The sequence below is a fragment of the Heliangelus exortis genome, chromosome 12 (assembly GCF_036169615.1).
Source record: "Heliangelus exortis chromosome 12, bHelExo1.hap1, whole genome shotgun sequence".
NCBI lineage: Eukaryota > Metazoa > Chordata > Aves > Apodiformes > Trochilidae > Heliangelus > Heliangelus exortis.
In genome coordinates this window covers 1,114,667-1,139,072 of record NC_092433.1, presented here as the reverse complement: position 1 = coordinate 1,139,072, position 24,406 = coordinate 1,114,667, and the positions used below count along the sequence as shown (strand labels likewise).

At 43.5% G+C, this 24,406-nt stretch overlaps 1 protein-coding gene across 6 annotated transcripts in view; it reads left to right on the top strand.

Annotated features, from left to right (window-relative positions):
• Positions 1–24,406, top strand: part of FGD3 (FYVE, RhoGEF and PH domain containing 3) — a 109,503-nt gene that overhangs the window by 28,176 nt on the left and 56,921 nt on the right. The window contains exon 1 of one of the 6 annotated variants that reach the window (XM_071755349.1): positions 4,551–4,653. The exons of 4 other annotated variants lie outside the window; for them this stretch is intronic. Coding sequence is in view for 1 of the 2 variants with exons in the window: in XM_071755347.1 (XP_071611448.1) it covers positions 21,617–21,626 (10 nt within the window). In the remaining variant the exon portion in view is untranslated. Of the gene's footprint in view, positions 1–4,550; positions 4,654–21,601; positions 21,627–24,406 lie in introns of those variants that run through there. One more of the 6 variants, XM_071755347.1, reaches the window with a different exon arrangement.

Below are 24,406 nucleotides of genomic sequence, written 5' to 3'. Positions count from 1 at the left end.
GTGTTTAACCTTTTGACACAAGTTACACCCAACAAGTGATTCAGATTTCTTTCTTTTCCCTGTAGAATCTGAAGGGGAAGGGTCTAAAGTAAGTTGCAGAAAACTGGATGACCAGAGCACAGATTAGTTTGGTTAAGCCTAAAAAAGCAAAGATGCTGACTTCTGAAAAGAACATATTTTGGCAGCAGAGGTGACTGACAGCAAAGCTGGTTCCCAAAATTTATTCAGTTCTCAAAAATTTGCCTTACAACTGAACAGTAATAAAACCCCATTGCTGTCTTAATGCAACTCAGGAAACTGCAAGGTGGATTGGAGCAATCATGCTGTAAGGTTGCAGTGTCCCTGTAGTAACTGCAGATTCGGAATAAAATAATACCAGTGTTTGATAAATTATTTTTTATTGTCATTTTAAACCAGCATTAGTTTTTAGGACAGCACCTGTAAGTGTTATTAGGGCAGATGAGGAGGTTTTCTGCCATTGTGTGAGAAGAAAATGCTGGTCATTAGCAGAGATGGGTTTTTAGATGTCAAACCTACAGAGGGTTGTGAAAAATCCATTTGAAAAAATATTACTTCAGCTTCTTTTCTAGTGACTTGACACATTTTCAATATGTAGAAAACCTGTGTGGCTCACAGGAGCATCCTGAGTTGTTTCTCTGCCCACAGGGGAAGGTGGGAAAATGCCATACTGCAGGCCATGGAGCATCCCCATCTGTAACAGATACATCTGTGAATCTCCATTTTCCTGAGCTCTGGTACAGCCTCTGGTTGTTTTACTTGAGAAGCTGTAATGTATTCACATGGTGTGCTTGTGTAGCTTTCAGACTAATTAATAATCCTACATTTTTTCTTGGTTATTATTCCATTGAAACAGAACAAAGCAGCTCTTTTGCTAGTTATCACCATATGGCTGGAGGGATTCATTGCATCTTCTGGGGTTTTTGGTGAGTTTTGCTTCATGCAACTACTGACACCATTAGTACAAAACAACCCCAGTGTCTCCATCAGCTCTATAGTGTTGCAATTTGGGGAGCTGACTGTTCCCCTTTGTTTCATTCACAGGTGAATGTAGTTGTCAGTATTAAATAAAGGTTAAACAAATAACAGGTATCTACTTGTTCCATGCTTTGCTGTGTACATGATTTGAAGTGTTAATCTTTAACAGTGGCCTTTTTTTTTTTTAATTATACCTTTATTTTCATTCTGTAGGAAGAGGTTATCCAGCAACCAAGAGAATGATTCTGCATTTCTTTGTGTGTGAATAATTCAAACAAAAAGCTTCAGGAAGGAGGATCACATAGTAATAAATAGCCAGTCACTTGTCATTTTTGTTCCATTTATTCTTAATAAAAGACTGAAGTCTGGTTTTTTTCCCTCCCACATCTGGTATCTTGCCTTGTTCCTAGGAGACATGGTATGATAGGTGTGTTACTTTCCTGAAGCAGAGAGGTATTGGCCACTTAATCACAGGAATGTCTGCTGGTTGGACTCTGTTGCTATTTAGCTGTGAGGAAGTCAAAAACAGTAATGCTGGTTTTGTGGTTCAGGCAGTCTTTGAAATAAACCTCCTGGCTCTTCTTCCCAGGTGTACCTGGATGTGTGTGGTTTTCTATACATATTAAAAAAATACATTCTTTGAATTTTGATAATTGATACAATTCTGTTCCTGCAAGATCTTGGCCTACAGTGAGTGCCTCAGTTGTTCCTTTGTCTCCCCCTGGCAGGCTGCCTTTTAGAGAAGAGAACAGCACATCTGAGCTGCTCCCATGTGAATTCCCTGATCTTGCTGAGCCTTTTCTGGAGCTGACAGTGTGACTTTTTAATCTGCTTTCCTCAGGAAGTGAGGTTGATGCAGTTGTGCTGTCTGCCTCTTGTTGCTCTCAAAGACTGCAGGCTCGTTTCAGAGCAGGTTGACAAAGGGGGTAAAGAGTTACAGAATATATATATATTTTTTTTTTATATTTTTTTTTTCCAGTTTTTCCAGAATTCATTAGCTAAATAGACATGTCCCTGGAGAGGAAGGAGAGGAGTGGTCAAAGCCATCAAGTTGGCAGCTGCCAGCTGGGCAATGGACACATGAAATGCTCCTGCCCAGCCCCATCCTGCCCTGGTCCATGTCTGCTGGGGTGGGAGAGGGGCACAGGGGGAAGCTGCAGGGGATGCAGGCCATCCCTGCAGGGGATGTGGCCAGAAACATGTGAGATGTGTAGGAGTAGAGCAGGGGAGGGTGCAGAGTGCTCCTTGGCTTTTGGCTGGGCTGCTCTGGTTTCTGGCTGTCAGGATTTTTAAGCCTTTTTAGCCCTTCCCCATTGCTTGTTAGTAGCAGTTGGGGGTTTTTTTGGTGTTTTGCTGTGTTTGTGGTGGCAGAGTTGGTTCTGCTCTTCCTTGAGTTTGCCTGGGAACTGGGATTTTGCTTTGGAGGAAACTTTGCTCTTAGTGGTTTCAGAGGTGCTGGTGGAGGCATAGGAAAGCATAGAATCCTAGAATCCTAGAATGGGACCTCAGAGCTCATCAAGTCCAACCCTTGCTCCACTCCCCCCGTGGTTCCCAGCCCATGGCACTGAGTGCCACATCCAGGCTCTTTTGAAATATCTCCAGGGATGGAGAATCCACCCCTTCCCTGGGCAGCCCATTCCAATGTCTGATCACCCTCTCTGCAAAGAATCCTTTCCTAATATCCAACCCAAACCTCCCCTGGCAGAGCTGAAGCTCTGCCAGGGGAGGTTTGGGTTGGATATTAGGAAAAAATTCTTTAGTCTGTGCCCTCTTATCCTACTGATATCTGCCTGACCCCCCCTGGCTCCAACCTCCTTTCAGGGAGTTGGAGAGAGTGATGAGGTCTCCCCTGAGCCTCCTCTTCTCCAGCCTCAACACCCCCAGCTCCCTCAGCCCTTCCTCACAGGACTTGTGCTGGATCCCTTCCCAGCCTCCTTGCTCTTCTCTGGACCTGCTCCAGCACCTCAATCTCCTTCCTGAGCTGAGGGGCCCAGAACTGGACACAGGACTCAAGCTGTGGCCTCCCCAGGGCTGAGCACAGGGGCAGAATCCCTTCCCTGGACCTGCTGGCCATGCTGTTCCTCATACCTAGCAGCTCTTGATACAAATTAAATCTGTTTAAAATTTACTCACTTTTTGAAGCTGTATGCCCCATCCTCATCAGGATTTTGGCACTGGGTTTCATCCTACCATGAGCTATCGTGGTTGACTTTTGATGGGAGCTCTGACAAGCCCCAAGGAGAGGGATTGTGGTGCTGGCATAAAGTTAGGGTTGTGTTGGAGGAGCAGCCATGGAGCAGTGTGTCACAGCATCCCCCCTGCTTTTGCTGATGGGCTTAGTTCTGCAAGGGACAGCAAAGTCATTGAGGTGATCTGTTCCATGCTATGCAGATAATTGTCTGTAACAGAAATGCTACCTTGCATTTTAATAAGCTGATGTTCCTTATTGAGCCTTCCTGAAACAGGTCATCCTTGCTGCTACAGCCTCAGCTCTGCAACAGGTTCAACCTTGTCAACCAATTTTTAATTGCACTTGAGCATTAATTCCCATTTGTGCAAATTCCAGTATGTAAATGAAGTTCCAGTTCTCCAGCTCCTCTTTGGATGGCTCTTACCCCACGTTTGTTTCAACCAGTGTCTCCCCAGCATTTTGAAGAAGTTTCATGCTTTTCAGCTATATGAAATTTGGTGAAAATTAAAGGAAGTGCAGGCAAAATTATAGTGGTAGTAGTAAAAACACATTCTCTTCTCCTGGTGTCCAGTCGAGTGCAGCCTGGCTTTAGAGCATCTCTGCTGAGTAGCATCATTGCCATCAGCAGAGCCCCCTCCCCTTCCCACATTTATTTCCATGGTAACCCAGGGAAGGCATTCTGCAGCCTCAAAACTACTTTTGCTCTTTCATCATGCAAGCTGCCATTGTCAAGGGCTGATTGTGTTCCTACAGCTTTGAATGAATATTAAAAAAACAAGAAGGAAAAAAAGAGAAGAAAAAAAGGCTGAATTTGGACGGGCAGTTGTTATTTGGGAGGAAAGGACAGGCAACCTGGTGTCCCTCCCTCGCTTCGTAAGGAAAAGTCTTGCTTCATTAATTGATGAAGTTGGGGGTGGGGGGGTCAGAATTGTCCCTCTGAGGCCGAGGCTGGGATTTCCTCCAGCAGCCCCGAGGTGGGGAGAGGGGCAGATGGCGGGGCAGGCGGTGCTGGGAAGCCTGCGTGCTGGGAGCTGCTGCAAGCCTTGCTTTCTCGTGGAGCCCTGAATGTCTTCTCAGGTATCATTTAGAAAATGGTGTCTGAAGAGATGGCTGCTTTTTGGCTGAGTTCTGCAGTTGCCATTTCTCAGTGCAGCAGTGGGGATGTTCAGCGGCGTTCGGCAGCGCCTGCTCGGTGGGAGCAGCTCAGCTCTGCTGGAGCCTTGCTGGGTTTCCTGCTCTAATGAGCTGGGTTGATTTTATCATCTCCACGGCCTGGGCGTCCTAAAAATCGGTATTTATGCACAATTTGCGTGCAAATGTTAAGAGGATTTTACTCCGTTTGAGCAGGCTGAGGCTGTTTGATTGCTGTGTGGTGAGAGGAGCCTGTAGGACTGGTAGGGCTGTACTTGGTAAGAGAAAACCCATTGATTGCAACAGTATCTGCAAACGGAGGAGAATGGAATGATGTAAGTAATAATTTTTTAATATTCTGTATCACCTGCGTAATACAAGTGTCATCAGAAATGATGCAGTGTCCTCATCTTGTTTGATAAATGGATTGGACAGATTTTTAATTTTCTGCTTATGATTGTTTCCATGTTGTCTGAGTAGGTGAATCACAGTGCAGTGATAGTACTGATGAAAATATTTCAGGGGTGCTGCCAGATCAAAGGACTGGATTGCCATTTCTGTTGTGACAAGTTGGCAGGGTTTTTATTTTTCCTTCCTTGCAATTTTTTAATCGGGGAGGGGTAAAAACATAGCTTGCTACTAAATGTGTCTGAAGTACATAATGGCTGTGAAGTCACCATGACAACATGGGGACCTGAATCAGTTTTTCCCTCCGTGCCCTTTCTGTTGCTTTCTAAATGCTTGTTATTTACACTTTCTCTGGGATGTTTGAAGAAACATCATACAGCTCCTCTTGGGATGGGACTTTTAATGATACCCTGCTTTTAAAGTATATTATCTTTGCAGGGCTTTCTTTGATTACACATATTCCAACGTATGTAACTTGCTGTACAACTAAGTGGGATCTAAACAATGTCAACACCTTAGCAGAAATTAAGGGTTTACCTTTCCTTTGATTCTGGCACTGCAGCTGAGCTGTTGCATGGTCCTGGGGCTTCCTGTCTTCCCATGGCATTGCCAAGTGGGATGTGGAGCCTGGGGTCTGCTGAAAGTTCTGTACTAACTTGAGGGCATCTTCATTGAGGCCTGGCTGGAGTTTGGGGCAAGAAAAAAGTCTGATCATCACTGAGAACCAGTTCCTCCCCGTGCTCTGCTGAGGGGTGCTGAATGCACCTCCCAGGTAGGAGGAGGCTGGAGATTTTGGCAAGAGACGTTGCTTGCTGTTCCTCACCACTCATTGGGACTTATTAATGACACAGTGCCCATGGCTGAGTGAGACTGGTGTTCAGGTCACCTTTTGGTCCCAGGCATTCAAATTTCACCCCTTGAAAATGTTTTCAGCCTGCAGTTAGACCATGCAGGGCACCTTGAGCTCTTGTGAAGTGCTGGCACTGTTTGGAAGGGAATGAAAAACCTTGGCAGGGTAGAAAGGGTGTGCAGGAGAGGCAGAGGCTGCAGCACAGGAGGCAGAGGTTTCTCTGGGGTGTGGTGGTGGGAGAACAGCTGGGAGCTGGGCTCCACTCCCACTGCTGCAGGCATCTGCATGGAGTTGGACCACCCCTGGCTTTGTGGTTAGAGTTTTGGGGAGACCCAACTCAGGAGACTTCTAAGTACTTGCTTTGGGGAACAGGCATCTTACCTTACCTGGAGATCTCTCCCTAAGTAACATCCTCTGCCTCCTCTCAGCAGGCTTTGGAGGGTGGGAGGGGAAGGTGTTTGTTTCATATTTGTAGCAGCCATCTGTATAATTTATGGTGAATTTGGTAGAATAATTTGTAATAATAGTTGTCTGGGAATGTGATGTTTCAGTGTCAGCAGAGGAGAGAAATTACACACTTGTAAGTTACCATCATACTTCTTTATGGAAAAAGCCCACTTGCAATTTGGGTAAATGGAAGTAAAAATCACTGCAGTTGCCACTCGTGCCTGTTTAAATCTGGAGAAGTGCATTTATCTATGTTCTGAGAACACAGGGATTTATTGCCCTTGTGGCACAGTTGCAAACACGTTTCAGTACTGAGGCAACTGAAAAGCAAAGAAATGTCACAGGACAGTGACTTTTGTCCTTCTCTGATTACCCTACATGCTTGATAGGAGAAAGTGAAGAACCAGACATTTCACCTGCACTCTCATCAGCCTAATGTTTCCTTTGCTGCCACATGAATAATACGACTTTTTTTAATTAGGAAAGCGTTGAGCTCTTTCTAATGCTGGGGCTGAAGTTCCTAGGAATGTTTAATGGGAATTATTTAGAGCTGTCCTTTTGAAGAACAACATGTCTGTCTGACACAACCACTTTCCTTCCCCTTGCTGCTACCTGGTGTTACCACTTTGAATATAGTAACTGTGCAGAAAATCCAGTTCCTTGGAAATTCATCTTTATCTCAGAAAAGGTTTCATTTGAACCAGAGGCTTAAATCAATGAGATAAATCAGTGATGAGAAAAACAAGTAAGAGCAAGACTCCGGTGGAATTAGGTTATACAGATTTTTGTGGTTACATACCTTGCTTTCAAGATCCTTAAAGCCAGGAAACGCAACATAAATGCTAGAGGCAAAAACTTGAAAGTCATTAATTTAGCAGTAGTTAAAAAAAACAATCCTAGACCCTCCACCCTTGAAAAAAAAACCATCCCACAACCACAAACAGTAAAACCAAACCCTTGTTATTCCCAGGGTCTGAGCCAAGCTTGATGTGCTGTTAAGAAACCCAAACCAAAAGAAATCCCTGTATCCAGTGTGGACAGGAGAGACTGGCAGGGAGGATGGCATTTCAGGATTCTTCCTAGGTGAGGATCCTGGTGACTGAAATGAAGCTTTAGTGCTTTAAGAGCCCCCTGACACTCACCTTAAATCAAGGCATTCCTTGGGGTTTTTTCTCCTACTAATTTTGTCCATTTCTAAGTGGTGAAGCAAGAGACTTGGTTTCAGTCCCACAGAATAGGATCACACTCATTCCCAGTATTTTACTGAGACCAACTTGGTTTTCATCTGTGGCAGAGGTTGCTGTTAGCTTGCAGTGCAATACTTCTTGGTCTTTCCCTGTACTGCCATGAAGAACTGCACCCAAGGTCCAAAAAGTCTTTCCACCTTCTATGGTCCCTCTCCTTAACCCCTTCAAAAAAAGCAAAGAATTCAGCTTAGAGGATAAATTCATAATTCATTGTTAGAATGGAATCCTGTTTTTACAGAGCTATTGTTCTTGGTTTCTTCCCCCCATAAAAAGTTCCTGCATTTGAAAGTTCCAGTGAGAAACCAAAATTGAGCATTTTCTTTTAAGCATGGGATCATTTAAGGTTTCATTTCCCCTATAAATGCAGATGTGGCATTAAAAACCCTTGCCACAAAAATTGTAGAGGTCTGTAAAAAAATGCTTCAGTGAAAAAGCCACAGGTTTGAGACCCCTTTGGGTCTCAAAGACAAGCTTATTTTATCTTGGGTTTAGTTGATTGAATGACTGGTCAAAGTGCCATGGTCTGAGAAAGTGGGAGGATGAAAATGGGGTTATTTTGCTGGTAAAGGTGACTTTTTAAGAAAAAAGTTTTGGAAGTATCCAATTTTTGGATACTTCTGTCAGTATTGCAGATTGCTAGTCATGGTATTTTATTGCAGAATGAGAGGTTTCTATTTATTTTTTTTTTCCATGCCATTAGGCAATAATGATTGAGACAAGTGCTGCTTTTTCCATCTCATTACCAGGGTTCTGCAGAGCCAGGACCTCTCAGCACCTTGGAAATTCATCTTCAGTATCTCAGAAAAGGTTTCATTTGAACAAGAGGCTTAAAACAATGAGATGAATCAGTGATGAGAAAAACAAGCAATGGTTTTTACCAGCCAGGTACAAGCCTGGATCTTGTACCCAGTTCCTGCTGCCTGTGGTCTGCTGGCTTCCCCCCAGAGCACTCCCTGCCCTCACACCACTTCTCTGTACATGGGATGAGCTGAATCAATTCACAGCTGAGTCAATTTATTTTCCTGCCCAAAACCTTCTCCCCAGGAATAAACAGAGTGTCTGGGGTTGAGGGAAGAGGGCTCCTGCAGCAGAGGAGGTTGTGTAGTGTAAAACTGGATCTTACACCTGCCTTAAACTTCTGTCCGTTAGCTCAGGATTCACCATTTCTATCTGCTATTGGATATTTGGCCTGGTTTGTTAAAATGTCCTTGTTTGGAATTGTTGTCCCAAGAAGCAGAATATTAGCAGTGCCATTAAGTGAGTCCAGCAGCGTGGGCACAGGCAGGACACAGGGGGTCCTGGGCTGATCTGCTCCCAAAGGAGCTGCCATCTGCTGTTGTCTTCCCTCAGAGCAACCTGGATGGAGGAATATGAAGGGCTTCAGGGCTGGGCCCTTAAAGAGTTAAATGCACAGAAGTACTGATGAATGAATATTTAGGTCATGGGGCCTGAGACTGGAGAGAGACTGAACATTCCTGACAGCTGGTGGGGTTTTTCTTGGCCACAGTCTGCGTGGCACCTTCTACCTGAGCTTATTCTACCTGAGCTTAACACTGCTTATTGAGGTTCTACTGGAACTTTTTTTGTGTCCTTGGTTGCATTTTGTTGTTTTGCAGGAGAGGAGGTGTGCAATAAGTCTCTGATGGGTTTTCTAGAACCATTACTTGTGTCTTTCATCACATCCTACAGCCCTGGTTGGAGCTGACTTGATAATATTAGTAGAAGTTTTGAAGATTAAATACAGGTAATTTGTGGTCTCTTCTGGGGCAGTGCTTACAAAACTCAGTCTTACTGACTTTCTGCAGGACTCTGACCCATAAACCACTTCTCAGCCATACAGGGAGTCCTGGCTGTGAAAACTGTGAGTGTTGGCACTGTAGCCCTGGGAGCAGCCTCCCTGAAATCCAAGGTATTATTCCTGTGTCTGGCCATGTCCTTGAAAACCTCTGGTGTCCTGGGGAAGGTCTCCAGGAGTCAGTTCTGCTCTGCCACCTCCTCTCTCTGCTGTGGGGCAGATGCAGCCCAGCAGCTGGGGCTGAGCTTGGCTGCAGCTGAACCCCTGTGGAGCAGCCCCCAAAGAGACTTATCTGGCATAAAGCTTGCTGAAAATGCCAACAGGACTTCTCTGTTAAGTTGGTGGCTGTGTTGACATGGGACAAGTAGGGTGGGAATGAGTAAGGGACACTGGAACACTTGCTGCTGTAGCAAAAAAAGTGACCATGTTTCCAAAAAGTAGGATTCAGTTTTGGAAATAGGTTTATTTCATGTCTTTGCTTATGGTGCTAGAGTTTGGAAATTGTCATTCAGTGAAAATAACTCTCAGTAATTAATTTATTATTTTTCTTTAATCACTAGATCTGATGTTTCTGCTTAGTTTCTTTTCTGCTTCAGGAGAGGATTATTTGTGTTTTGGGATGAATTGGGTTTTTTTGCTTGGCATTGTTGAGAATTGCTGAAACTGCACTAGTATCAGTGCTCATAGAAAATGAAAAGCAACTTCAGTATCTGCATGAAACCTGAGCAGTGCCCACACCCCCTGCACTTGTGATTAGAAAGGTAACAAAAATGTCAAGGAAAGACAGCAAACATTCTCTTAATACTGGGTTTTCTCCTGGTTTCTTGTATTTCCAAGGAGTGGAATTCCATGATTTTTTAAAACTTCAAGGTAAAAATAGGTGTCTGTACACAGTAGAACTTCTGTGTCTCCCTACTTCTGTAATAATTTTGTTTGGCAATGATTTTTAGCATGGGTTTATCAAGGCAGGGGTCTTGCTGTTGAGATTAAATGGTGGCATCTTTGCAGTCGAGAGACAAAATTTTCACAAAATTCAAATTTAGCAATACCTAGTGCTCTTGAAACAAAGAGCACTGAGGAAATATCTCTAACATTAATTTGAAAAATTGTTCTGTCTTTTACATGAAAATAAGTGATTTCTACCATATGCATTTTCTGAGCAGCAGTCTCCTGTACCTCTTCTGAGCAGGGGGTTCTGGTGGCAATGTTTCATTAACTTTTTTTCTATCATTATTTTTGAAAAGTAGAGATAAAACCTGACAATCTGGTGCCCTGAACTATTCAGTTGGCAGCTGTATTATCAATCCAATGCAGCCTCATTTATTCCCACACTTGTTCCAGGTTGTTCCAAAGTACAGGGGTTTGGATGAGTGTTCAGTTTTATGGTGGGGTGGGGTGAGAGAAGACAGAGAATATTTCAAAGTAGGGAAAATCCTCTGAGATTTTTTTTTTTATCCTTATGTACTTGGAAACCAACTAAAGAGCTCTCTCAAATAGTATATGAATCAGTCTATTAAATGAATGTGAAATTGATTTATTTCTAAGCCACTTAATTACATCTAGGGGGACATGCAAGGCTGCCAGGCTACACATTTGCTGCCAGTTTGAAGCAAACACAGTGAGAAGGGGTGGTACCTGAGGTGTGTGGCAGGGAAAAAGTCATCTTGACTTTAAAAAAAAAAAAAAAAGTGGAAAGGAAATATTTTAGAAAATGCAGCCATATATATATCAGGAACTTCCTAAAGACACATTTTCTGCTTTAAACAGTGGTGTCCAGCATTGATTTAACTGTTGGCTCAGTTACTGGATTCAACAAGTAGAGGAAAAAGAGTATAATGTGCTCATTTTATTGGCTTCAGCTTCAGGAAGGCTCTGCAAAGGGACCTGGGCAGGCTGGGTCAGTTGGCCAAGGTCAATAAAACGAGGGTCAGCATGGCCAGGTGCTGGGTCCTGCACCTGGGTCACAACAACCCCAGGCAAAGCTCCAGCTTGGGAAGAGCAGCTGGGAAGTGCCCACTGGCAAAGGAGCTGGGGGTGTTGGTGAGTGTCAGGCAGGGTGTGCCCAGGTGTCCCAGAGGGCCAGCAGCATCCTGTCTGTATCTGGAGTGGTGTGGGCAGCAGGAGCAGGGAAGTGATGGTGCCCCTGGACTCTGCACTGCTGAGGCTGCACCTCCAGTGCTGGGGTCAGGTCTGGGGCCCTGACCACAAAAAGGACATTGAGGTCCTGGGGTGAGTTCAGAGAAGGGCAACCAAGCTGGGGAAGGGTCTGGAGAAAAAGTCCCCCGAGGAGAGGCTGAGGGAACAGGGATTGTTTGGTTTGGAGAAGAGGAGGCTGAGAGGAGCCCTTGTTGCTCTCTACAGCTCCCTGAAAGGAGGTTGCAGGGAGGTGTGTGTTGGGCTCTGCTCCCAGGTGAGTGATGAGAGGACTGGAGGAAATGGGCTGGAGTTACCCCAGGGGAGGTTTAGACCAGATCTGAGGAAGGATTTCTGTGCTGAGAGAGCAGTCAGGTGCTGGAATGGGCTGTGCAGGGAGGTGCTGGAGTCACCAGTCCTGCAGGGATTTAAAAACTGTGTAGATGAGGCACTGCTGGACATGCTCAGTGGGTGATACAGATATTGATAGATGTACAGATATTGATAGATGAATTTTATTTGGGGAGGGGATGTTAGCAGTTGGAGGTGGTGATCCTAGAGGTCCTTTCTAACTGTGACAATTCTGATTAACAACATCATTTTGTTTTACTGCATCATGTTGTCTCCATGGTATCTGCTGATGGGTTAAGGAATTCTTAAGAATAACTTAAGAAAATTACCCACATTTAAAGTGGGTATTGTTTCCATCCGTGCATGACTTGTATTGTATTTATGGGTCAGAAATTTAAGTGCAAATTAAAAGTCATCCTGATGAAAGTTATGGCAGCTGCCCTCTTGCCCTGTTCTGTGACCTGCAGCAGGGGTTCACAGGTGTGTCTGGAGCTCAGCTGAGGAAAGCAGAGGAAAGGAAAGTTAGGGCCAAGAACTCAAGTTTTATGTGTCACCAACTTATAAAGGTGGTATCAATGGCTTCAGCAGTGGGGCAGAAAGAAAACATTACATCTTCTGGCAGGAGAATCATTCTGGATGTGGACATGTCCATTGCTGTATGGGAAGTAGCTCCCAGTAAGTCTGTTAATCATAATAAGAAGTGTACTCAGTGTGTGAAATGCAATAGGTGTGACCATGGATTCTTTTAAATGCAGAGGAAGTTTGCCATCAACAAAATGAGTATCTTAGGCAGCACCTGCTCTATCTGAAATGTTCTTTCCACCACAGGGCTACCAGTAGTTATTACAGGGCTACTGGCTGCAAATTGCCCAGAACAGGCTCTGTACTGCCAGATCTGCTGAGTTTATGGCTTAAAATTTTGATGAGGGAAGTCAAAACACAGGAGGGATTCAAATGTATCTTTTGGAGAGATGGGTTAAAAATACCTTTACCCACAGGCTTAATTGTAATAAAAATAACAATGACAATTAGACTGATGTGAGCAAATGGCCTAATGATAGCCACCTAAAGATACCAGATTTCATGTATTTTTTTTCAGGTCTCTTCATAATGAGTTTCCCAACTAAGTGCTTCCTGTTTCTCTGCATAATGTTGGCAATTAATTTTTGCAAATCAGTCCCCTTGTTTCATGGATATGAAATACTGCTTTCTTGTTTATCCTTCACTGATCATAGTGCTATTAATACTTCCTTTGGTGGTATAGATTACATTCCTTTCAGACTTGGTCATTACATCTTCAGTGTGTGGTAAAATTTAAGTTATTGTCTTCTTGGTGAGGACTGCTGATAAAAAACTGCATTCCTTGGTACTCCAACTTGCTTCAGTTCAGCTGTGAAGAAATGAATTTGGGATGTTAATTAATTATCCAGACAATCAGCAATTGGTATAAAGCATTGCTAGGGACAGAGTGAACAATAAGTTACCTCTGCAGAATATGGGATTGGGAATGGTACAGGTACAGTCTGCCTTGGAAAGCACTGTGCAGAAAAAAGAGTTTTTTGATTTCCCCATGGTGGGTTTGAATATTAACCTGTTCCTTCCTTGATAATAAAAGACAAAAGAAAAATTCATCATGTGCTTCTGTTAAAATATCAAACAAACCCAAGCTGATTAAAACTTGCCCTGAATCTTGCAGTCCTTCTCAAAAGTGTGATTTCAGTGTTTGTGTTCATGGGTTTGTGGCCTACAGGAAGTTTTGGCAAGGTGGGAAATAGAACAAGTTTTGGAGGTGATTTGTGTCAAATGGGGAGGTAATTGTGTGTGTTTATCTACACACACCCCCCCCAGCTGCAACAACAGCAATGAATCCAGCACACAGATTTATTCTGATTATGATGGAGGGATGTGAATGCACAAATAAAATAGCTTTTTGACCTTATAAATGCCCTGTTGTGCTGTTTCATAGCTAAGGAGTGCACTGTTGCTTGAGACACAATTTTTGACATAGTAGCAACTTCAAAAGTTTGTTCATCTAAGAAACATATGTAAAAATATTTAAACCAATTTTACCATTGCCCATTGTGTTTATTAGACAGAGATTAGGCCTGAATTATTTAGAAATGCCTTTCTACCAAGCCACCTGGATGCACACCTTTAGCTTCATCTGATCTGCTCCCTTCTCCAAGTACCTACAAAGTACAAAGAATTTAGAATTTAGAAGCAGCAAAGTGATGATTTTCTTTTGATTGTGGGTGAATGCTGCTTGGGTGAATTTTCATTTCTGCTTAGCAAGACTTCCCTCTCTTAAAAGACATTCTCGTTTTTATTGGGAAAAGGAACATTTGAAAAATCTCCAGGAATTATTTCTACTCCTCCCTCCCAGTTTTAGGCTCTGAGTCAAGTGAGGAAGTGGGATTAAATGTGGCTTCTGCAGTGCATGGTACAGATTCCTTTTTTGCTGTTAGACCTTGGGTATGTTCTCAGGTAGCACGAACATATTAATAGAATTGAATGGGCTGCTACTGGCCACTGATACACTTGGCTTGGAAGTTTTGGGGTTATTTATTCACTTCGTTTCCTTTATTTTTAGTTTTTCCTAAATTAGGAATGTGCAAAAAACAACTTAAGAATTTTAGCATTTTAGGGATCCAGGAATGCAACTTTTTGCAATCAAATGGTGATAAAACTATGAAGTTACCATCTGCCAGCCCAGATCCTTAGTGGTGAGTGTGTGAGCTTTTAGCCTGCCCCAGTTTTGAGGTAAGAAGTGTCAGGGTGAGGGTTCTGGTTCTCTGTCATCACCCAGGCTCTGGGGCAGCTAAAAGCTGCAGGCAGTAACTGGGGTGCTGGGCATCCCTCCTGCCTGGAGCCAGCAGCACACACTTGGTTTCCTTGCTCTTGGATGTTTACAGGAATTTCTTCCCATTGCTTCCTGGTTTCTGGAGCACTCACTGCCAATCTTACAACTCACTGTAGGGTGCAATATGGCTTTGTGCTTAATGATGCCACTCCGGGGTGTCTGCATCTCTGTGAAATAGTAGAAAGTGTCACTTTTAGAGAAATTAAAGTACTAATTTCGACAGCCATCTTGCAGGGGGAAATAAAGGCCATCAAGCAAGGTAAAGTAGGAGCAGAGTTGTTGCTTCTTGCCTACTTGTGCTCTTCTGTTACTCAGAGGGTGACCTCCCTTCTCCTCAAATTTATACCCTGTTACAGCTTGGAGGTTTTGGCTGTTTGACCTTGGCTGTCATTATAGTGAATAAATGTTTTCAATCTGCTTATTCCAGAGAGTTCCCAACTTTTTGGTCTCATTCCTTCATCAAAAAAGGAAGCATTAGACATGGGGGGAAAAAACCTGAGCTTCAGTTGAAGCTAGTACAGGTTTCACAGTTCTTGCTTCTGACCCCAGATCCCAGGGAGCATCGTGTGGCCAAGTGTTTCCTCTGTGCATCTGTTCTTCTCTCCCCAACTCCTTGTGCTGCAGAGTGAGTCAAACAAGGGAGGAATGAGCATCCTGCCTCTGTCTCCATCCCTGCTGCTGCAGCGTGGTCCAAAGGGTGGCTTGCAATGTGGATGCAGTGGCTTTGGGCTTGCTCAGCAGGGCTGCTGCAAGTTCTGCTCATACCTCAAGGAGATTTTGATTCCCAAGGGCAGGGCTTTCTAATCTTTGTCTGTAAAAGTCACTGAACATCTCTGACTTGGTGTAAATAATGGTAATGGTTGCCTTGTCACCGTGATGGGTTTCCCTGGCCCACCATTCCTGGCCCCTGATGCCCAGGTGACTTGTTTGCATCCTCCTTGAACAAAGCCTGCTTCATTTGGAAGCATTTGCCACCTCATATGCAGTCACTAGGAGTCTTGCAGCCTGCCTTTCAGGTGACTTTTTATGTTTAAAAATTATTTTAATTTTTTTTTTTACATGCGAAAGCTCAGTAAATTCAGTTTAATATTATCATCTGCTTTTCCAACAGATTGCTGAGTGGGTTGGAATTTTATGTTGTTAAATGTAATTACGATTTAAATTCTGTGTTCAGAGAAACAAATGTATTGTTATGACCCTAGCTTTTTTATTTATAGCTCTGAAAATGTTTTGAAATCAAGCTAATGGGGGGAGGTGCAGCAGAGGGGCTGGGGATGCTCTCAGGTCCCTGCCCTACCCCTGGCTACAGCCCAGGGAGCTGGGACGTGGGGCAGGCACTGCCAGCTTTGGACAGAAGCTCTCAGCATCTCTTCTGAGCCCCAGGTTATTTCTGAGCAGGAAACTTTGCTTCACATGGGCTTTGTTGTCTTCCTTTTTCGGGTTGGTTGGTTGGTTTGGTTTTCTTGGCTTTTTTCTGGTTTGGAAGAGCTTGGGAGGTCTGGCAGAGTTTGATGGTGAGCAGTGTGCTACCAAGGCATAGGGAGTGCTCCAGGGAATTTGGGGAATCTGGGGGCACAGTTGCTGTTTTATTGTTTATTGATTAATTCCAACTCAGGTCCTCACTTTAGGTGTAAAGATTTTGCTCTAAGAGGTGCCTCACCCATCTCCTCCTGATGTGACACTTGCAGCAGTGATGACACTTGAGGCTCTCTGAAGCCAAAATGAGATATTAGATGTGAAAGATTCAAAACAAACCAAAAATATTTTATCTGTAACCTGTTCTAAGGAACTGACACAGTTGTGGTGATATAAATAAATTACACGTTTGTGTCAATAGTTGTAAAAACTCAGAATTATAAATTTGTTATGAGTAATTTATTAGCTGAAATAATCTTGTAATATTTTTTTACTATTTTCCTTCTACAATTAATATGCTTTGAATTTTTCATAATAGCATCTAAATTTCTATATCACTTCTTTATAAATTCCTCCATTATTTCCAGTCATTCTTTCTCCTTGGTAATGTAGCTTTGCCAGCAAGCATCCATTGTATACACTGAGTATTCTGCTTCAATAAAAGCACAGTATGGTGAAATGATGCACAATTCTCATGAAAACCAGTTATTACTGAAAGGGACTGCCATACATTAAATGCTATCTTATGCAACATAATTTGAACACAAATATTCACAGAATCACAGAATTGTCGTGATTGGAAAAGAGCTCTAAGATCACTGCATCAAACTGTCAACACCCCCTCCCCCCAAAAAAACAATAGTAAAGAAAAAATAAATACATAAATCACCATGCCCACTTAAAAAAAAAAAAATAAAAATTATGTATGTCCTGTGCAAGTAACATGGTGTATAATTATCCTGATTAGCTATGCATTTATATTGAAATGCTGGTTGTCAGTTGTGTTTTCATTCAAACTCTTCCTTAGTTTATCTCAGGGTTGAAAGCCATCATGTAACCAAGAACAAGTATATTTTCTACTTTCAAAATATTAATTTGCATGCATATTTTGGGTTAATTATCAGCTTCTGAAATGATTACCTGTTTATGCTCATCTTGAGCTTTGGATTTCTTCAAAAGGTCTTTAAAATCATTACTGGCAGAGTTGTAGTGTAATTTTGAGAGAAAGTTATGATAAGCATTTTTCTTTACAAAGAAGATTTAGCAGTCACAGTGCTTTGGTGTCCCCAGCAATCACCTAGGTGCTTACCAAATGTCCTCCTTTCACATCTGGTGGTTACTGATTTGATGAAAGTGCAATTATAGATAACAGGAGAGACAAAAAGGTTGCTACAGATAACAATAAATTAACTGAAGTTTTGGTGGGAAAACAAGTGATAGTTCCTCTTACTGTTGCTTTTTTCTGTAGCCTCTGCTGAGGCCTTTGAGACGTTGTCGCTTTCTTTGGAGCTTGCCAGGCTGAAATAAATAAAGGATGCTTTATATGTCCTGTCTGTGCTGGGATCCAAAATGCTGGAGCCAGTCCAGTGGCTTTCAGTCTCTTCCAATTTATTTATCTGTGCTCTGATTCCATGGAACACCTTTAACCTTCCCAGGTCCTTTTTTCTTGCTCTTGCAAGTCCTGAAGAGGCTCTGGGTCACACAGCAGTGATCTGGGCTAAGGAGATGGCAGTGAAGGGAGGTGATGCTTTGCCCCTGGCTCCTCCATCTGCCAAGTCCAGGCTGCTCCTGCATCCCTTGGCACTGGGAATGCTGTGGAGTTTGGTGTTGTGGAGTGGAGGAGCTGTGGAGTACCCTGGTAGGTTTGTGCCTGCTGTGGCTGCTTGTAACCTGCTTGGTTACAAGTACAGGCATGGGAAGGCAGGGCAGAATGATATCACATTTAGCTGCTCAGGCTTTTAAAGGCTTTTAAAGGCTTTTCTCCACTGCAGTGGCTGTCGTGTGGCCAGTGGGACACTCAGCAGAGGGTATCACAGTGACCTGTTCACTCTTCTCCAGTTCCTGCCCATGTTCAAGCTCATCAGGCAGAAATGAGCTGTTTCCCTCTGACTCCTTCTCTCAGTAAAGTCCAATACATTACTGTGGTATTGCACAGAAAAAAATATATGTATCTTTTGTTGTTACAGGTGTCACACCATTATATGTGTGTCCATCCTTAGGGACAGTCAAACCAGGTCCTGAGCAACCCTGCTTTGAGCAGAGGGGTTGAGCTGCATCATCTCCAGAAGCCCCTTCCAGCCTCAGCAACCCTGCAGCTGGGTCATTTTCTGTAAAGGCAGCAAACTCCCAGTAGTTCCCACCTGGCACTAAATGCTGCTCCACAACCAAAGTAGTGTATCCGTGTAAAAACTTCAATAATAAAGTTAAATTGTCCTAACTTCTGCATCATGGTGTGACAGCACATTGTGGTAACCCAGAAAAGCTGCTCCTGCCCTGCAAAGCTCAGCTCCATAGCAAAAATCTGAGCTCAGTTTAATCTGTTTTTATTTAATACATAAATAGACTTTTAAATGAGCAGAGGCTAATGATTCATTTACTAATAATTCATTTACTAAAACTAATAAAACAATTCAAGATGTGAAAAGAAAGCCAGTTGGCTGAGGCACTGTTGGAGATGCATTATACTGCCATTAAATCTCCTCTCCTTATCATTTCCCTGAGTTTTCTCCTTGTAATGTGTGCCATTAAGAAGATTCACAGGCACATCAGTGTGCACTGTGAGAGGGTCTTGCAAAGTACTTTTTAGCAAAAATTATATTAAGCTTCTATAAAGGTGAAATGAAGCACATGAAACCTTTTTTTAATGACACAGAACTAGCATTGGGTTGTTTCTTGCTTTTGTGTCTTAAATCACTGCAAGGTGGGCAGTGGAAAGCTTTTTGCTTTTTTTTCTGTCTGTCCTTTCATATAAATAATGAATATATCTATATATAATTCTGGGAATGCAGATCTGCCATCTTCCTCTTGGTTCTTGGGACTGTAAATCACCCAGGTGCAGGTAATCTGAAAGGAACAAATTGAAATGGCTTTGGCTGGAATCATTTATTTGTGTCTAACTGGTGTAAAATCTCCTTGGGTTTTTACAGTAATGGATTGCTCTGATGTTGTGATTCCTGTGTTGAAGCAGAACAGATGTTAAATTCCAGGAGTGTTATTAGCTTGAAATATCTTCTTGGATTTGATTTGCATAATCAGTGTAATTATAAATCAGGACTCTTTCAATGTAATGAAAAACCTGTTGTCTGACAAGGGGAAAAAAACCAGCCACCCCATCCCCCCCCCAAAAAAAAAAAAAAAAGCAAAACACAAACAACCCTACAAAAAAACCCCACTAAACAGAAAAACCTAACACATCTTTCTACAAGGGAAGCCTCAGGAACAGAGGGTCAGAGTTCTGCCTGCAGTCCTCATCAGGCATCCAGCAAGTGCCTCTCAGAGGAGAGGCTGTGTAGCAGGCATCTGGCATCACTCAGGGCTCTGAGGGTGTCAGAGAGCTCTAACATAGGAAATCTGTGGTGAAAATGCATTTATAATTGCAGCTCCACACCACACTTCACTCTGGGTGGCTTTTCTGTGGATGTCTGAGGAGAGGGTGTACAGGAGTCAAACTCCAGTTTTGACTGGGCTGTTCCATTCTGGGGAACCAGGGCTGGGCACTGGATTAGGAATCCCCCTATTTAGCAAGAAACATCCAAACTGAATATGGAGAGTAAACTGAGTTAATAACCAGAAAAAGATGTGAGGAGATATCTGTGAGGTTGTTGATGCCCCCTCCTGGAGGTGTTCAAGACCAGGTTGGATCTTGGGGAGAAGTAACAAAGATCTTGGGAGGAGTTTGGTTTGTACCTGCATGAGGTGGTGTGGTAACTGATGTGAAGCTCCTAATCTCTGATGCTCAGAGACCTGATTGCTGCACATGATGTAAATGCATAGAAAATACATACATATATATATATAAATGTAGAGCAAACACACTGCAGCCCTGCCTTCTCTCTGGAACTAATGCCAGCAGTGTTTCTGTCTGAACAAATGTGGCTCTGGGGTGTGAGGTTTTCAAATTTGCAAGTTCTGAATGGGGCAATAAAAGCAAGATTGTAATGAGAGGTATGGAGACTGCACTGAAATGAGTGTGTAAAAACAGAGAAGCTCTGAAAAGGCTTCAAAATCAACAGTGAAATCTCAGCCTCCTCTAAGGGCATTAGTGAAATAGTCAATGTTCAGACAAAAATGTTTAATTTCCATGGAAGCTGGGTAGGTCCCTTCACCTGTCACTGACAGGGGTGAGACTTGGCAGAGCAAGAGGCCTTTGGGACCATTTTCAAGAAGAACCAAAAACATCAGAGATGAAAATGTCTCACAAATACGTCTGTTGTGATTCAGGTGATGTGAGGAATAAGGAGAGTACCAGTGCTGGTAATTGAATTACTTGGATTAGCATGCAGGAACTTGCTTTAAAAGAACCCAATGAGGTTAAAGGTGGGAAATCTTGATGCAAGTTCATAGAAAATACCAGGTGATTTTCAATACTGCCTGTTGGGATGCTACAGAAGCAGCATATTCACTTAAGGCATTTAAAAGTAATCAGATAAAATGCACCAAATCCCCAAAATCCCAAACCATAGCACTACAGTTCTGGGGAAATCCTTCTTGTGCTTTATATGCACAGACTTGTTTATTTTAGCTACTTGGCTCTCTGAGAAAAATGCTCTTTTTTTTAATTATTATTTTTTATGCATTTCCATTTTGTTCTATGTCTATTAAACTGAATTTACCAAGTTTCTCACAGCCCTGCCCAGGCTAAATGGTGAGGCCTGGTTTGCAGGCCTCGTGTTTATAAGGACAAAAGCAGCAGCCCTTTTCTGGCTCCCCAGGGATAATACTTGCCCTAAAACGAAGCATTTAATTTGAAAAATGTACATTTTGTTTCTTCCTTTAAGATTTTCCATGGTAGGATTCTGCTGGGAGAGCAGCTGGAGGAGCAGTGGAAGGAACACTGAAAATTTTCAGGACTTCTGATGGCAATTTTTTAACCAGCTCTGCCCCATACTGCTGAATTGCATTTCTTGTCCCTTCTGCTAGCTGTTTCCAAGCAGGCTGAGCTCCTTGACCTCCAGAAAGCTCTCTAGACACCCCGACCCAACCCTTTTGGCAAGACATGTGGTTGCTCTGAGGACCTTCATTTTTCAGAGGAGCTGAAAAGCACTCTGAGAGTTGGAGTGCTGAGAACTGAGCCCTTTTTTTTTGTTCTGTGGCATGTCACTGCTGTCCCTGACTACTCCTGCATTACCCTGAGCTGTAAGGAAGGCTTTTAAAGAGATCCATCTCCCTCTTCTGCTACAGAAAGATTCAGGCTTCTGAACCATCCACATCCCACGTGTTGTGTTTCAGAGGTGTATGAAACTTAAAACCCAGGGAGGCTTTTCTGCAGCCCAAGTATTTCTCCTGTTAAGTTGTGCTGTCAGAGTGGTTCAAAAGGATGTTTATCAGTATGGTGATAGGCTCTTTATATATATAAATATAAATATATGTATGTAAAAGCTCTGCCAGCATGGGCCACGTGGATATCCTTTGAGTCACCGAACCACAGGGTGGAAGGAAGTGGGCTGGGGGAGGTCGGTTCCTCTGAGCAGGGCATGGAATGAGAGCCATGGAATGAGCTGCAGCAGGAGCTGCTCTCCTCCTTTCTGCTTGCCTTGTAGCTTTAGCAAAGAAGAAATGTGGGGGTCTGTGCATGAACACAAGTAAGTGATCTCTTGTGATGTAGGACTGCAGTCTGTGCCCAGTGCTCCTTTGCTTTCACGCGTGATGTTTGCTTGATGGTGTCTGGTTCTGAAAGGTAATGGTGATAACTTTGCTGTCAGTCTCTTTGCTGAAGTTGGCATTTTGTAATGCCAGAAAAATAGATGTGGTGTGAGCTTAGCTGGTGTCAGAGTCACTGAGCTGGGCTTGGTGGAAAGGGCAGCACAGAGCCCCACGCAGCCTCTGCAGCCCTCAGGGGCTCCCACTCTGCAGCAGCTTTGGGGTTGAGTTAATGGGAACTGGGGTAGTGCAGGGCAGTGGGTGGCACTGGGGAGGTGAGGAAAAATGCAGGTTCTGGAGCTGCTGGTGGAGGAGTTCTGTCTCTGAGGACAGGGTAGGGTGCTGTGTAAGTGATGTGACAAGCAGGGAAATGTTGTGCCTTTGCTAGAGCTGACACTGAGATAGATTTCCCTGCAGAGGGTGGCAGGTAAGGCTGCTGGTGTGGGGCTTTCCTGCAGGGCAGGGAGTGCTGTGGCTCCTTTAGAGACATCCTTACCCATCTGTGTCAGTAACACAGCCTGAGCAGGAAGGACAGAGTATTCCACCACTCACCAGACTCCTGCTGACAGAGGGAAGACATAATCAGCACCTTTTAATTTAATTCTAAAAGCCTTGAAGCCCTTTGCTTTCTAACTGTAGGTTTCTGCCTTAAGAGCAGCCTCTTCTTGAGAGACTTCTACTGAGGAGGAAGGGATGGGGAGAGAGAGAGGAAAACTTCACTGTTGGTGATAGTGTTAGGGGATGGCTGAGTGGATGTTTCAGTTGGAAACATGAGGATGCTTGAACTTGGCACAAGGAAACCTCTCTGGAGGTCAGAGGTTTGTAACCAGGATCTGGGAGGATCTGGTAGTGAAGATGTCTGTTCAGATGGCTATGCAAGGAATAGCTTTCAGAATGGCTCCAGATGTTAATAGGTGAGGGGTTTGTTGTTGTTATTTTTAAATCTGGTCAGTTCTGGGCACATCCTTAATTGTCCAGACTCGTTAGCTGCAAAAATGTGTTTTACTGTGTATGGATTCTAGTTCATTTATCTTTGTGTAATTTTCAGCTGACAGCTTTTTCATCAGGCTGGTGATGGTTGCTTATCCATCTGATGTGCATTACAAAAAATCATTAGAAATGGAGCCACTGTTTCTGGTTGCTGCAGCCTCTTTCCATCTGGAATAGTCTCACTCTTAGATGCTTGAAGAAAGATAAGAGAATTATCATGTCTTCCCATGCCTAGGGTTTGAACTAAGGAGTCACATAACACAGAGTTGCCTTTTGGGGCTGTTGACTTCACTGAGGTTGCAGAGAGCCTAAATGAGCAAAGAATTATGGAACTGGAAGCTCCCAGTTTGTTTAACTTGTGGGCAACAGCAGTGGGTGATGGTGATGGCAGGAGTGGGCAGGGAAGGCCCTTCAGGTGCTCACTGAGACTGTTGTCCCTCCAGTGGCAGGAAGGTTGTCCCAGGGAGGTTGTGGCAGGAAGGTTGTCCCAGGGAGGAGGTCAGGGTCTCCATGGGTGATGTGCTGCCTGTGGGGACCCTGCTCTCTCTGGAGGAGCCAGCTCTGGGCATGGCAGAGGGCTGGAGAACTGCCCCTGGACAAGCCCCCCTTGAGCAGGCACTCAGAGTCATGTCCATGATACAAGATGGGTGGAGTGCCTGCTCAAGGGGGGCTTGTCCAGGCAAGCACATCACCCATGGAGACCCTGACCTCCTCCCTGGGACAACCTTCCTGCCACAACCTTCCTACCATAACCTTCCCAGTAGTAATAATAATTCCTGGTGAAAGCAAACTTCTAAAGCAGGTTTTTTTCAACACCTTTCTCCCCCATCTACTCTGTAGGGCCTTTCTCTGCTGGTCCAGCATTTCTCATCCCTTTTCCTCCTTGTGTGCTCTCCCTGCAAGGTGGGTGCCCTGATGAGCTGTTTTTTCTTCATTTCAGTGGAATACTGTCAAAATCTGTCCTCTCCAAGAGTGCTGTGGGAGAACTCCTGTTGGATCAGCAAACATACACTGTGCCAAACCAGTAGCTTGTCATAACATTGCTGCTTCTTTTTCTGCCCATCACAGGCCTTCCAGATATTTTTTATTTTCAACTGGGATTTTTTTTTTTTGACTGCTGCTTCCTAGGGACTAGGTGCCAAGTGCAAGTCTGTATCTGGCTTGTGGGCTGAATGGAAAGCCTGAGAAGTGAGGTTCAGCTGCTGGAGCTCGACTGGTCCTTTGCTGCTGTGCTTAGTGGAACACCCAAAATCCTTGTATTTCATCTTATTGGAAAATCTAATCGTAAAATATTTCATAGCCTTCAAGTTTGCAGCTGTGTCTAAGAGAAACTTTTCAGAAATATGAGCTTTCTTCTAGGAAAAAACATCTTAATGAGGATAAGGGGAGATAGTTGAGGAATTTCTCTGTGCCATGAAGCAGTTTCCTGACGGTGTTGAATTCTGTCAGAAAGACTGATTTTTCCATTTTATTTAAAATATAAATTTTACATTACCGTAGGCATTTTCAGAAGTTTTGTTTAAATTTTACCTCAGTAGGAGACCCAAACACAGACTATTTTGTTAATAAAATGCAAAAAATGATATCTGGAAGGAGATCTTTGTCTTTTTCTGCTCGAGTGGGTTTTGAACAGAGAAATTATAAACAGCGTTGTTCACTTGAGTAGAACTGCAAAGAACCCTTGGAGAAGTAGAGCTTGAGCATGTTAGAGACACAGAAGGACAGCATTTTG